At 41.1% G+C, this 15,831-nt stretch overlaps 1 protein-coding gene and 1 non-coding gene across 2 annotated transcripts; one reads left to right on the forward strand and one right to left on the reverse strand.

The window, feature by feature from the left end:
- Positions 1-391: 391 nt before the first annotated feature.
- LOC122064745 (L10-interacting MYB domain-containing protein-like) lies at positions 392-1,099 on the reverse strand. Its single transcript, XM_042628505.1, has 3 exons — positions 766-1,099; positions 578-674; positions 392-492 (listed from the first exon to the last, which is right to left on the reverse strand). The coding sequence occupies exons 1-3, from the start codon at positions 1,096-1,098 to the stop codon at positions 392-394; spliced, it is 531 nt and encodes a 176-aa protein (XP_042484439.1). The 5' UTR covers position 1,099.
- A 4,897-nt stretch (positions 1,100-5,996) lies between these two features.
- LOC122072425 lies at positions 5,997-6,103 on the forward strand. Its single transcript, XR_006138441.1, has one exon. It is a non-coding gene; the product is annotated as a small nucleolar RNA R71 (small nucleolar RNA).
- Positions 6,104-15,831: the final 9,728 nt, after the last annotated feature.

Here is a 15,831-nt window from a genome sequence, read left to right on the forward strand (position 1 = left end):
TACGATAAAAGACATAAGTGTGTCAGTCAATATGAGGCATATAAAATCCAAACAAAACATTTCAAAGTTCATTCATGCTCCCTTCAAACCATTCATTTCAGAAACTGTTACTTTCACTCCTTCAGGCCATGTAGCATCCATAACCTCCTATCAGGTCTAACTTCAACAAAAGACATGCGCCACCCAGGGTCACTGTGTATCTTACGCTGCGCTAACACATACAAATTCGTCGGGATATCCTCCAAACTGTCTAGTAGCTTCTGACAGCTGATCATGCTATATGGTCCATCAACAATAGGGTCAGGTGGTCGGGTAACTGCTGAGGTGGTAGAGGTTGATCCATTTTCCATCCTCCATCAGACGAAGGTTCTAAAGTCCTCAGCGGAGTTTGTCAGTGTCCGTATGTGGCTCTTCCTCCTACGATCCGTAGGAGTCCTATCAAGTCGCCGCTTCGGAGGAGCTGACCCCTTGGGTGTCCCAGTACAAGCATCACTGTCATAATTATCAGAGTCATGTAAATCATCATCAATTTCAAGGTTAGTTGACATTAGAGTTACAACTGTTGCCTGTGACAGACCTCTATCCCCACGGGCACTAGAGTCGGAGAAGATCTCTAACAACTCTGGCCACATGGGGAGACCATTTCTTCTATACTTTGCCCAATCCTTGTTTCCCTGTTATTCAAAATATTTTCAATTAATCATCACATTTTTTTCAAAAATTGACAAAAAACTACCCTCAATAAACCAAAGATCATATTCATACCTGAATAGCAGATTCCCATACTGAATCATCAGCTGTGGCAGTCCGAGCATTCGCATCCCATCCAAAACCAGTTGTTTCTAACAAAGCCCTGAAGCTGTTGTACTCCTTGCGTAACTTATTCATCTTGTTACGTAGTTGTACTTTCGCAAAGGGCCTTTTGAATTCGGCTTCAAGCCCTTTTGTAATGTTGTCCCAACCAACCTTTGTGAATGTTGAGTTTGTCTTCAATCCGTTTCGGACATTATCAACTATGAGATTGATGAATGATCTTAGCTCTGCTTCATTCCATATTATAGTAGTACTTTTGGGGGTTGGGGATCTTGGGGATCTCATATCTCTGAACAATCATTAGAGGGAAGGTAACACATTCAAACACAGACAAGAACATGAAAAAAAAAATTCAAAGAAATAGGAATAAAAATATTTAGCAAAAAAAGGTAGGTTACACTCAATGGATTGTGCTTGGATTCTATGATATTTTTCTTCTATACTGGTTGTTACTTCACACAAGTTAATCTAAGAACATTAGATTTTCAAAGTGGAAGAGGAGTCTATGGCAGTTTCTCCTCCACTCTTTATATTCATATTTTTCTTGTATCTCTAACTGGGTTTGATTTGAGGGCGCAGGGCTGCAAAGATAGATTACCTACCTGAGACTAATCTACTGAAGAGGGGCTTCTTTTTTTTTGAAGAAGAAAGAATGGGCCCCCCAACAAAGTTTCGAGATACATAAAAAAAAAAATTCTTCTTTTATTTATATATTTTTTTTTTCTGTAGTAACGATTTTCAAACCTTCTCAACCAAAGTAAAATTCAAATAAGTCATTAAGTATAATTGGATGTGATTCTTTGGCAGGACTTAGGAGAATAGTCTTATGTAAATCTTGGTTCTTCATTCATATAGTATTAATCAAGACCTGCTCACTTAATTACAAACTAATCAAGTGATTCATGTAAACAACCAGATAAGAAAATAAATATCAAGCAGCCTAATGATCTCAAAACCATCCAATCTTGAACCCTTTTATAGAAACACAATGGAAAACAATGCAAAATCCATTGCAGCCACAAACATTAATGGGTTAACCTTAAAGGTTTCAAAAGTCTAATTTTCAAAAGTATAATAAAAGTTATGATTCTTGTCATCTCATGAGCTATAGATAGGAAAAAAGAGAGGAAAGGGGGTGGGGGAAAGGATCCTTTCACTATGAAAACAACCACATTGAGAGAGAGAGAATTGGAAGTAAAGTCTAAAAGGTCACCAACAAGACAAGAAAGGTAGAAGTGACCAATTATATTTCCTCATCTCCCATTATAGGGACCAGGGATTCAAATTTTCTTCTAACAAAGAAGAAAAAAAATGCTAGTTGAAGTTTCTTTACTAATTAAATTAATTTTTATTTATTGGAAACTGATCTATAAAGGACCGATAACTGACCAATAGACCCAAACCCAATAAAAGATTGAAAACTGAAAGACCAAAATCTTATTGGTTTCAATTTTTAATTTCAAGATCGAGTTTCTTACTGATCAGTTTCAATCTCCCCCAAAAGGTGCCAAGGCTCTTAGGGGATAAAAAATCACCCCTTTTACAAATCTTAAGAAACTAAAATATTTTAAGAAGATTTAATAGATAAGACTTTTGTAATTTATGGGTTACCCTTAATTAAAAGATCAAATGTTATAAGTTTAAGGGATAAGTTTTCCTTCACTTGAGGTGATGTTCATCACTCCATCATTCTAGGGATCGATTTTATCAGTATTTTAGATACTTCCCAAAATATCCCCTTCAACATCCCATGAATCTCAGGCCCGTTGCTGATGCAGGGGCATGTTGCCTTTTAGGGAAACCCTCTCTCTTTCTTAATATAGTCTTTGTGTTGACAATCTTGATTATGTTTTCACTTTGGAGTCACCAATGTCCAAAGTGCCATGACATTGAAATAAATTAAGATCCCAACAGTTTTTGAGTAACTCTGCTTATTCATACTTTGGCTAAACTATCAATCCTACATTCTACTGCAACGCAATAATCCTATATAGCGATACTTTTATAACCCCACATTAGGTTGACAAGAAGATCCATCCAACATTTGTTTCCCATGTTAATCAACCATGCCGATTTTGAAAGCAAGGAGTAGGACACCATGGGTTGGTCTAGGAGATGCAGTTTGGGTTCAGATTGCAGTTGGAAATGGTTTCAACTTCACTCTCTATTCCACTTCTCTGAAATCTGTTATGGGTTTTAGTCAACAACAGCTCACCATACTTGGAGCTGCTAAAGGAACCTGTTCGCTCAGATGATGAAGGGCTCCTCAAATTCCCTATGCCCCAATTGATCAAAGGTATTATCAAACACTTGATGAACCCCAAAATCGGGAACAACTGTTCGACTGTGAAATCCATATAGGAACCCATAGATGAAATTCCATACCAATCTAAATCAAGAATTAGAAAAAAAGGGAAAAAAACCATAAATCGAACAAAAGCAGTGGCAGATAATATAAATCCAAAATGGGAAATATTCACTTATCGAGCTCGCCTGCTATCTCTATCTGGGTTTGGATTCTTAGCCGAACTTCGAACAGAATCAGAGGAACTGATTACGCTTCAGATTTGAGGGGAAAAGAGATGGCTTTTATCTTTGGAGGTGAGAATATCTTCAGAAACCAGAAACGAATCTCTGCACGAATCGTACGAATCTCCTCACCGTATGGGTTCACGAGATGAGCAGTTGATGGAAAACTAGGGTTCACGAGATGAAGATGGAGAAGGAATCGTACGGCTCCAGAGATAGGGGAGGTTCAATCTCTGCCGTAGCTTGCGTTCTTAGAAGGGAATCTTGACTTCTTCTCCTTTCACTGTGAAGAGGGTGACCGCAGGAGGGGTAGAGAAGTCCAGTGATGTCGGTTACGCGGGAGGAGCAGAGCCTGAACTCAATATCAGCTGCAGCTCGTCTTCAATTCTTGTACAGGGAGGCTAAACTCGCGATTGTCGAATGGTTGGAGCTCCCCGTCGTCGATTACGCAGGAGGAGATCGTTGCTTCCTCGTCGTCGGTTACGCAGGGGGAGAAGAGATCTCGGTGAACTGGGGAACCGTCGTCTTCAACGGTTGTACAGGGATATTCTCTGTCGATCTTCGAATGAAGGTCCCAATATGTACTTTGGATTTTTAAAAGGGTCGGGGTATTGAACCATTGTTCCGCTTTTTTGTTTCGAGAAACAAACGAAACAAGTAAAACTTGTTTCGTCATTCATGTTTCTTGAAGCATAAATTGTTTTAAATTTCAATTTATGCTTCAAGAAACAAGTAGAACACAACACGTTTACCAAACGGTATTTATGCCGTTTCTGTGTTTCTGAGAACAGAAAAACACAGAAACACGTTTCTGGTTACGTTATCAAACGGGCCCTAAATCATTAGAAAAATCCAGAAAATCCTCAAGCATATTGATCTCTTCTTCCATATGTGGTTGCTTGCCAATCCTAAACATGTTAAACTCAACAGTTTGGTTACCAAAAGATAATCTTAGGATTAATGCATTACTGGTAGCCAAGAATGGTCTTCCTAGAATTATTGGGATCTCATCCTTGGTTGAGAAGGGCTTAGTATCTAACATAATAAAATCAACAGGGAAAATAAATTCCCCCACTTTTAGTAAGACATCCTCAACCACCCCTTTAGGAATCTTAACAGACCTATCTGCCAACTGAAGAGTAGTTCCAGTGGCTTTCAATTCTCCTAATCCTAGTTGCTTGTACACATGGTAAGGTAAAAGATTCACACTTGCGCCAAGGTCAAGTAAGGCATGCTCAATATAGGTGTTGCCTATGACACAAGATATGGTAGGGCTCCCTGGATCCTTATACTTGGCTGCTATGGGCTGAGTAATTATGGAACTAATGTTACCTGCCAAGAACGCCTTTTTGGGCACACTAGTGATACGTTTGTGAGTACACAAATCTTTCAGTACCTTTGCATAGGCGGGGATCTGGGATATGGCATCCAAAAGAGAGATGTTCACTTCTACCCTTTTGAAGACTTCTAAAATTTTATCCATGGAAGTAGTCTTCTTTTTGTGTACCAAGCAATTAGGAAATGGGATAGGATGAACATAAGAACTGTTAGGGATTTGCCCCTGTTCAGAAGAATCATTTTTGGTTTCCTCACCCAAATCATCTTTAGTTTCATAAAAATCTTTAGGTTCATTAGACGAACCTGGAACAAGAGACACACTTGTGTCCTCAATTGAAGAAGAGTTAATAGGAGTAATAGATGGGGAAGATTTAGGAACGCTCTGTAGGTACTCTCTACCACTCCTAAGGGCATAAACAACATTGCATTGGTTAGAGGGCCCTTGTTGAGTCTGACCTTGTACTATATTCAATGGTGCATTAGTTGGTCCTTGTGAACTAACAGGTTGATGATGCCTAGGATTAGGCTCTGGTTGACTGGGTAAAGTTCCCTTCTCCCTCTCACGCATAATTGAGACAATTTGGGTAAGTTCTCTCGTAAGATTTTGATGGCTTGTCATGAGGAGGGCCATATTTTTTTTCAAGTCACTAATTCTACTTGCCTCTCCAGTGTTAGTAAACCCAGGGGGTTGCTGATTAGATGATAGGAGAGGGGCCCTAGGAAAACTTGCCTGAGGTCCTACATTTGACTTAGGAAAAGTATTTTGGGAAAAAGATTGTTGTGCAAAAGGAGGCCTTTGGGGTCTAGGTTGCCCTTGATTATAGAAATTGGAAGGTCCTGCTTGGTTGCCCTGATTCCAAGAGAAATTTGGGTGATTTCTCCATCCTGGATTGTAGGTGTTACTATATGGATTATTCTGGTATAAGGCATTAACACTATCATTAGAAGTGCCCCCAGAGGTGTTGGGGCATTCTTCTATGACATGTCCAGGGGACTGGCACCAAGCACAAATCTTAACCAAATTGACTGATGATGGCTCTCTAGGAACAAAAGCCTCAATCCTCTTGATTAGGCTATCCAAATGGGCTTCCTTGGCTACTATCCCATCCACAAAATATCCTTTTTCTCCTATAGTTCTTTCACTCTCTTGGGTTGATTCCCACTCACGGGTTTTGTCAGCTAAGTCAAGTAAGAATTCTCATGCCTTTCCTTCATCTGTAAAGGATGTGAATCCCTCAGGGCACATAGACTCTATCATTTGTTTAGTTGGGTAATCAATGCCCTCATAAATTATTTGACATAAATGCCATAGGTCTAGGCCATGGTGAGGGCATTCTTGGAGTAGATCCTTGAATCTCTCCATAAGTTTGGAAAATGACTCATTAGGCTTTTGCCTAAATTGAAGGATATCACTTCTAAGCTTATTGGTCTTGTGAGTTGGGAAAAACTTCTTAAGGAAGACAACTGTGAACTGTTCTCATGAGGTTATGGAATTTGTGGGTAACCCATACAACCACTTCTTAGCTTGGTCTTTCAATGCAAAAGTGATAAACCTAAGCTTAACAGCATCATCAGAAAGCTGTTGGATCTTAATTAGAACACATACCTCTTCAAATTCCCTTAGAAATAGGTATGCATCCTCAGAGGTCAACCCATGGAANGGAGTAGATCCTTGAATCTCTCCATAAGTTTGGAAAATGACTCACTAGGCTTTTGCCTAAACTGAAGGATATCACTTCTAAGCTTATTGGTCTTGTGAGTTGGGAAAAACTTCTTAAGGAAGACAACTGTGAACTGTTCCCATGAGGTTATGGAATTTGTGGGTAACCCATACAACCATTTCTTAGCTTGGTCTTTCGATGCAAAAGTGATAAACCTAAGCTTAACAGCATCATCAGAAAGCTGTTGGATCTTAATTAGAACACATACCTCTTCAAATTCCCTTAGAAATAGGTATGCATCCTCAGAGGTCAACCCATGGAAGTGGGGCAACATAGTGATGTATTGAGACTTGAGTTCAAAATTATTGCCCTGGGCTTGTGGTAGAACTATGCAGGAAGGTTGGGCTATTCTAGCAGGGTAGAACCTATCTTTTAGAGATTTAGGTGAAGGGTTTTGCTGTTGGTCTCCCATATTGAAGGGTTTTAAAGAGAGCAAACGTATAGGGTCACTACTTGTTGGATCTCTTCTTTCTAACAGATTCTTAGTATTATGTACCCACTTAACACTCATGCAACAGAAAACTACCCACAACTAAAGTAAGGCAAGCACAAAAGAATGGATAGCAAAAAAAATTTTTTTTTTATGATTTTTTTGATTTTTTTTTGATTATTTATTATTATTTTTTTTTTGCTTTTTGGGAGCTTACCGACAGGGATCCGGGGTTGCTCAGGTCAATTCCTGAGGTACTGCTACAGGGTGAAACCTGTCTTTATCATACTGTGAGGCATGGTGACCTCCACTGATACAACTATTATTGCAAGTTGTTCTTCTCAGGAATTCAATAAAAGAAAAGGAAAAATATAAAAAAAAGCAAACAAAGCACTCTGATTTACCAAAAGAAAGTGAAAAATAACATGGAACTGTCTCACCGGCAACGGCGCCAAAAACTTGTTTGAGATTTAAAATGTAACCGCAAGCGTACGGATCAGTGTAGCTACGGGTCGAACACAGGGAGAGCAGCCACTTTATTTTTTATTTTTTTTAATAATGCGAAAGTGAACTGATTAATGGTTGTGATCTAATTCTAATTACCGTCCTAAAAATAACGTCCTAACCATTCGTCATCTAAGAATTTAAAGACACAAGCCACGCAATTAAAATTAAATAAATAAATAACTGAAAATAAACAACCCATGCAATTAAAAAAAAAAATAATAAAGGAAAAAAATGCTGAAATAAAAATAAAGTAAAAGAAAGGGGGTAAAGCTAGAGAGAGACTCACAAGTAGGTTTCTCTACTTAGCCCGAGGGATGCATCATAATATGAGCTTCCCTACTTGACTAGAGAGTCACTCTTACAAGGGTTACTCTACTTGACTTTAGAGAAAGGGAGACAATTAAAATAAAGGCAATAAATTGATGGTTCTATGGCTAGGAGGGGCAAAGCCAACACATACACTAGCCATGAACCTTGGGGGAGAGAGATAGCAATAATGTAACGACTGAAAATAAAAATCCTAACTTAAGAAAGAAAAGGTAGTCAGAAGAGGGAATGAGAGGGGGGAGAGAAGACTACTGAAGGAGCCTACTTACTTGAATCAATGCTTGAACTTGAAAAACAATTGCTCCACGGCTCGTGATCTTGTCACCTAGATCTAAGCCTAGAACTATAACTTAAAAAATTACAATTTAATTGCATAAATCATAAACAAAAATGGCTGAATAAAAATAAAAGAGTGCTTGCATTAATTGAAATAAAAAAAAAAACTATTACTAAAGTGATTAAAGCAAAAATAGAGAAGAACTAGAACTAAAGAGAGAGCAAGAGAAAGAGAGAGCAACTAAAAAAACTAGAAGAAGAATGAATTGTCTCCCCTCCTCTTACATGAGTTGTATTTATAGGGAATGGGGAGGTAGGGTAACAAATTTCTCTTTCCTAAAAGAGAGAAACCCACAATTGATTGTGAGATCTTTTGAGACCAAAAGTGCTAAGGTGGAGGAGAGAGAAGAGAGAAATAAATTTCCTATAATTTTTTTCTTATTTTCTTTCCTTTCTTTTTCTAATTTATTTTTCTTCTTTTTCTCTCTCCTAGGGACGATTTTCTTCCTTCTTGCTTTATGTGATTTGGACAATCTTTTGGTGGATGATGATGTGGAGGAGAGAGAAGATTTGGACAATCTTTGTTTCTCCCCTTTTTTCTCTTTCCTTTTTTTTTTCTTCTCTTCTTGCTTCCACGATTTTCCTTGCTTCTAATTTGATGTGGAAATCCCCTCCATGCCCTTAGTGCTTTAAGTGAGTGAAAAGCAGGAAATCTTCAACAAAATCTTCTAAAAAAAACAACCCTAAGATTCGAACTTGAGACCTCTTGGTGAGCAAGAGAATTTTGTACACCATAGCTCACCAACTACGCTAGGTAGTTGTTGTTACCAAAAACAAATCTTTAATCACTTAATGATGTGGTCCATCGATCCTTGTTGGCATTTGGAGTATTCCTTGTACCTCTGGGACAATTGCAAACAGGCTGGTTCTGCATCTCGGTTCAGTTCTGATCCATTATTCTTTTTCTGACCCGAAAAGAATAATCATTTGTACGGGTGACCAAACGAATGTGTACTTTTAATTGAACACGTCCATCTTGCTCAAAATTTCATCCTCTTCGCAACCATGAAAAGAAATAGGATCTCTTTACGTGTAAAATTAAAGATATAGTGCCCGATAATCCTTAAGGCCTTGAAAATACAAAACTTGCAAAAAGAGAATAAAACCCAAGGTAGCTCCATTCTAAATATGTAAAATGCATGTTTTACTACCCTAGATTTCACACATAAATGTGCTCATCAGCACTCGATTAAAGCTTCGGCAAGGGAAGGATAATTTTGGATTTGGATTTGGACAGGGCTTCTACCAGGGAAGGGTATTTTTTGGCTACAGATGAGGTGGCACTCCGACAGAGCTTCCACTAAGGATAGGATATGGGAGGGCTAGGCTGAGGTGGCACTCCGGCAGAGCTTCTGCTGGGGATAGCTATTTCTAGAAAGATTCTAAGAGCACTCAGACAAAACTTCGGCTGAGAATGGCTATTTCTGGAAAAAAATGGATTGAGCTAAAATTGGATTGAAGATCCTTAAAGTCCCAAAGAACACTTTGAGGATCTGAGCAGAACTCCAGATCTTGACAAAGATCTCTTCATAGACCCAAAAAACCTCAAAGGGGGAGGGATTTCTACTTTCGGTAAAGATCAAGAACACTCAAAAACATGCTATTTTTGGAAAAAATGGATTGAACTACAAACTTGGATTGAAGATCTTTAAGATCCTAAAGAACACTTAAAAGATCGGAACAAAATTTTGGATCTCGACGAAGATCGCTCCGACCACCCAAAGAAACTCAAAGGGGGAGGAGAGGAGGAGAGAGGGGTTGTGATGTGTCTAAATCCAAAGGAGGGGGTATTTATAGTATTTTCGGGCCCAAGGGGAGGAGAGAGAATTCTTTTAACCACTGGACAAAAGGGGGTTTTGGACTAAAGTGGGTGAAGAGGTCTTTTTAACCAATGGACAAAAGGGAGTTTTTGGACTAAAGTGGGTGAAAAGGGTTTATTAACCAATGGATAAAAGGGGGGTTTTGGACTAACGGGAGGAGAGAGAAATTTTAGTCAATGGGTAAAAAGTGGGCTTTTGGACTTATAGGACGTTACGGTGTAGGGTATGCCAGTGGAGTAGTGCATACGTGAAAATGGGTGAAGAGGAAATTTTCTTCACCCGTCAGGCCAGTGGAACTCAAATCCTGGCTACCGATGGTGGCACACAAGGTTGGGTTGAAGTGCACAGGGTATGGCCAACATAGCTGCACAGGAGGGTAGGCAATGTGCAAGGGTGTGCGGCACATGGCACGTGAGGCAGGCAGCATGAGTGGGCAAATTACACGGGCTAGCCTGCAGCCGTGTATGGGTTGGGTAGTAGTAGGCACGGGCTACAAAAAGCAGTAGCCAGCAAACATACGGTCTGCAGTAGGTGGGTGCGCGTGCAGGGTTATGTGGGGGCTTATGCAAGATGTGTGGGCTGACCTGCTGGCCAGTAAGTGTAGCATTCGTGCGGGTTAGCCTGCTAGCTAGCGTGTGTAGTATATGTGCGGGTAGGCCTGCGAGCGGCACATGCCCAAATTATGGAATATTTTGGAGACGATTGCGGGAGATTCGACGGTTTGATTTTGACTTGCCATATATCGTCGGAATAGTATTTCCAAGTACTATCCATCCGTATGGTCACATTAACTAGAATCCTTCATATATAAAAAGTCAAATTAGGACCCTCTTCTCTCCCGTGTGGGGGTTTCTAGGGTTTTCATGTAGGGGATGAATTTGGGGTATTTGGGTTGGTAGGGAATATTTTTAGGTTTCCAGCAGGCTTGCCAGTGTGCGCAGCATATGTACAAAAAAACGTAATATTTTAGGGACCATTGTGGGAGATTTGACGGTCTGATTTTGACGTACCATATATCATCAAAATCGTATTTCCAATTACTATCCATCCGTACGGTCATATTGACTGAATTTCTTCATATATAAAAAGTCAAATTTGGACCCACTTCTCTCCAGCACAGGGGTTTCCAAGGTTTTCAGATAGGTGGGGAATGTTTCCAAGTTTTCTGGGTCAATTATCATCTCTATTGATCAAAAGTCAAAAGTCGCATACAAGACCCGCATTTCATTATAACCAGAGGAGGGGTGACAAAATTGGGTGTCTACAGGGTTCGAGTTTGAACAGAGCTCATTGGACTACAGGTGGGTCATACAGGTGGGTAGGAGGACCCCACCTGTGCAAGCTACCCAGGCAAACAGCACTCAGACACACACCAGTGGGTCTGGGTACTCACCGATCTAACCCATCGATAGAACCTCAGGTCTCATCCAAGACCGGTGGGTGCTACCAATGGCTATAGGTACCCTTCGGTCCCACCCGTCGGTAGGTGTAGACATCCAATTTTGTTACCCTCCTCCAGCTATGATGACTTATGGATCATGGACACGACCTCTCGCTTCCAATCGATAGAGATGATAGTTGACTGAGGTAAACCAACCTAAAAACATTCCATACTCACCCCAAAATCCAAAAAAGACCCATGCGAGAGAAAAGAAGGGTCCAATTAAAACTTTTCATATACAAAGGAATTCAGTCCAAAGCGACCGTACAGATGCATAGTACTCAAAATCACAATTCCAATGATATATGGTATGTCAAACTCAGACCATCAGATCTCCAACAATCATTCCCAAAAGTTATACCTTGAGGATATATGGTACGTCAAACTCAGACCATCAGATCTCTAGCAATCATTCCCAAAAGTTACACCTTGAGAGCCCAAACCCCGCCTATGTAAGTCCCCACACCTTTCTATGAGTGCCCAAACCCCACCCACGCAAGCCCCCACATCTTGCCTTGAGCACCTAAACCACACCCATGCAAGCACCCACACCTTGCCATGACACCCAAACTCCGCCCACATATGCACCAACCTCGCCCAACATTGCGTGTCCTCGCACACACCATTCCTCTTTGCAAGCCCCGTGAGCCTTGTCACCCCCGTCAGAGCCCCAGTGCCCCCTATCAGAGCCCCGTGTACACTGGACCAGAACCCCTGAGGCCCCGGCACCCCCACCAAAGCCCTGATGCCCTCACTGGACCCCCAGTGCCCCCGCTTGAGCCCGACGCCCCAGTCGGAGCCCCATTGCCCCCTCCCCAAGGCCTTGGCACCCCTACATGAGGCTCAATGCCCCTATCGATCATCAGAATTCTCATTCTAATGTCCGAATTTGGGAGGGGATTCCTTCTTCACCCGCTTGTGTACTCCGCATTGCCTCACTAACGTACCCTACATAGCGACCTCCCATTGGCCAAAAAAGAATCTTTTTATCTCATTGGCCTAAGAAAATATATCTACACCTCATTGGCCAAAGAAATTCACCCTTCACCTCATTGGTCCAAAAACTCACTTTGTGGCCTCAATGGTTTAGAAAATTCACTTTTTATCCCCATTGGCCAAGGAAATTCCCTTTTTCTCCCCATTGGCCCAAAAAATCTATAAATACCCCCTCCCTTTGGTTTTTGACACTCATGCCTCTTAGTAAGCACCCCTTGGAGAGAAGCTCTGCCCTCTCTCCTCTGCTCCCCCATGAGGTTCTTCAAGTCTTTGGAGAGATCTTCATAAGATTCGAAGTGCTCTTCGAGCCTTCGAAGTTCTTCAATCATCTAAATTTTTTGAATGAGCATTTTGGGTAGGAGAAATATTGCCTTCGTCCACCCTTTTGAGGTTCTTCAAGTCCTCAAAGCGATCTTCATAGTTTCGAAGTGTTCTTCAAATCTTTAAAGTGTTCTTCGAATCTTCGAAATGTTCTTTGGGCCTTCGAAGTTCCTCAATCATTTGAGTTTCATCAAGCCCTCCCATAGCCTATTCCTAACAGAAGCTCTACCGGAGTACCATCTTAGCCTAGCCCTCCCATAGCCTATTCTTAGCGGAAGCTCTGCCGGAGTGCCACCTCAGCCTAGCCCTCCCATAGCCTATTCCTAGTGAAAGCTCTGCCGGTGTGCCATCTTAGCCTAGCCCTCCCATAGCCTATTCCTAGCGGAAGCTCTGTCTGAGTGCCACCTTAGCCTAGCCCTCCCATAGCCTATCCGCAATGGAAGCTCTACCGGAGTGCCACCTTAGCCAAAATCCAGAAATAGCGCATCCCTAGCGGAAGCTCTACCAAATTGACATGTCAACCTAAGCCCAGAAGTAGCCTTCCCTAGCTGAAGCTCTGCCAAAATTCAAATCCTAAAGTAATTATTCCTAGTCGGAACTCTATCCAAATATTACCACAACCTGCATATCTCAAAAAAGGAAGTTGGAGGTCAAGACCATCTTCCCCTGAGCCGTGAGAATCCACAAGTAAGTTCGTGCCAACATTAATCAGGGGGTCCATCCCTCTTGACCCAAAATAGGGGCCAAGCTCAAGCATAATTTCTCAACCGAATTAGTATAATGTAGACTTTATATTGACCTTGTTTTAGTGTACATAATTATTTAAATTCAGTCAATGTATATATGTGTGATAACTTAGCCATACATGCGTAGTAGGAATAATTATGGAAAATGTTTGTTCTTAAGCATCCAGTAGGAAGACTGATTGAACAGGGTAGATTGGGTGCCTAACTTCTTCCTAACTCTACAACCTGACACTTACCCTAAATCTCTAGACCATACCAACTTTCGGGCCCTTTTCTTAGGAATTGGGCCCACCCTTGGGTCCTAAGCCCATAATCCTAGGTGGCGACTCCAAACCCCTTTTGCATGATCCCAATCCCCCATATTGGACCATCATCAATTCCTCATCTCAACGATGACCTTTACACTCCTGTGAAATAGGCCTCCACGTATCTCTAAATGGTGGTATGGTGGTACAGGGCCCACAGGTAAGCACACATGACACACCCCTCCCTTAGAAAGAGAAAGAGAGGAGAGAGGACAGAATACCAAAACCTTTCCCCCCCCCCATAAAGGGGGAAGAAGGGGGAATCTATGGCCACAACCCTCACAGTGGTGACTCTAGTGGGGACACATATCAAGCTTCTGACACTAGATGCTACCATTAAATACAAGTACATTTTTCACCACATCTGTTTGAAAACATGTTTGGCTAACCCCATGTTTATAATTATATTTGCTAACCACATCATGCATCGTGCTCGAAGTGAAATCATTTGGCGAGGGACTCCCTATCATGCCTGCAGCCTCGGGGAGGTCAGTACATATCATACAAAGTACTCTGAGAGAAAATGGTAGCCGCTTCCTGTACAAGGGTGTCGGGTATTGTTAAATGGTGAGGATGTTCGTAATTGTGCCAGCACCCTCGGGGAGGTTTGTGCACTTTATGATATTCTGAGATCGAATAATGATATTCTTGCATTACACTTTTGCACACAATTACTCAAGGTTCCACCACCCCTAGGCCAGTTGCTTAACCTCATGAGTAGTCATGAGTAATGGGCAGGGAAGTTATCCCCATAATCTCATACCTCCGGGTATATCAAAGGGATCATGTACCTTGCGTATATAGATCCTATCAGGGAAGCCTTGACGGTCCTATTGCATCTATTACATACTCTCTTCATGTAGGAAATAGATGGAGAACGCTAGGAACACCACAAGCTAATTTGTAGAATTTTTCTGAGGTCTTGAAAAGAATCTTCCTATAATGCATTCTAGTCATACGGAAATGCTCTCCCAAGTGGGTTTTGGATAAAAGGTATGTTTTTGGGTTACCCGGAGGTAACTCTATCACCGGTCTAGTTCTATGTGAATGGGGCGTGACAGTAGGGCTGGGTCATATCCATCCTCTCTTCTTCTTATTTCTTGCTCTTATTTTTTTTTACTAAAAGCTGTTACATCAGCTAGTATCGTTGGGTTTGCTTTGTTGTGGATTTGTTCTTAGTCCAGATCTATCTGCTGCCCACATCAAATTTTATTAATTTTATTTACCTTATAAGTTACACTATAGAACTCTTGATAATAGATGATAGACGCTTGTCATGCATGAGGCAATCAAGAGTATTTTATTCATCATAACCCACTCCATCGAAGATTCAATTAAAATTATTTGAACAAGTTTCTGCCAAATGCTATTGTATCAATGTTTTTTTCATTATATATATCACCTCAAGGCAGATATGATTTTGGATTTCATGAAATATATTTTCAAATAGCGTGATTCTTCGGTTAGATGATCCACTTTCTACGTATATGCTGGAATAATCTAAAGAAATTGAAGTTTTCACTTATAGTAACCTATCTTTTGCCCCTATAAGATCGGAAGGTCAATCTTGTTGGAACTGGAATTGAATGTTAGGGCGGTTCCTCTTAGAAACTATTTTTATATTAAATCCTCTCTGTCACACCCCGTTCACACAGAACCGGACCGGTGACAGGGTTAACTCCGGTTAACCCAAACCTGCCAGAATCATCTGATACAGTATCCAACCACAGCATACACACAACTAAGAAAATGTTCAACAGTTCAGCGGAAGACTTAATTTACCTGTAAATATCCCCATTATACTTGATACCCAAATTGTAGTATATAGTTAAATACATGTGGGCCCGTAGGCATGATATTTACACAAAAAGAATACAATTTACATATCAAGTACACAAAAGGGATTGTCAAAAGAAAAATCAAAGAGTAAAGCTCAGCTCAGTGTCAAAACTGCGGTCCCGCAGCACAACCCTCGCACGAGTAATCCGTGTTGTGCTCTAACTCCTCGGGGCCTTGACCCGCTGTAGATGGAGGTCGGGGCAGCCTTGGGCCTGTAGGCATAGTACTAGTGTTCAGGTAGAAAGATGTAGAGCCCGAACCACCAATTGGTCAAGGAGGGTAGCCAGATGGCCTATAGGGCTGTCTATATGTAGGCCTAGAACTATAAGACCCACGGTACGCCTTGGAGGAGTTGCCCATGT

The sequence above is a fragment of the Macadamia integrifolia genome, chromosome 2, assembly GCF_013358625.1.
Source record: "Macadamia integrifolia cultivar HAES 741 chromosome 2, SCU_Mint_v3, whole genome shotgun sequence".
NCBI classification, from domain to species: domain Eukaryota; kingdom Viridiplantae; phylum Streptophyta; class Magnoliopsida; order Proteales; family Proteaceae; genus Macadamia; species Macadamia integrifolia.

Coding starts and splice junctions, on each gene's coding strand:
- LOC122064745 (XM_042628505.1), bottom strand. CDS start 1,098: ATGAGATCCCCAAGATCCCCAACCCCCAAAAGTACTACTATAATATGG. Junction 675..765: donor TATGGGAATCTGCTATTCAG/GTATGAATATGA, acceptor TTTGAATAACAG/GGAAACAAGGATTGGGCAAA. Junction 493..577: donor TAGTGCCCGTGGGGATAGAG/GTCTGTCACAGG, acceptor TAATTATGACAG/TGATGCTTGTACTGGGACAC.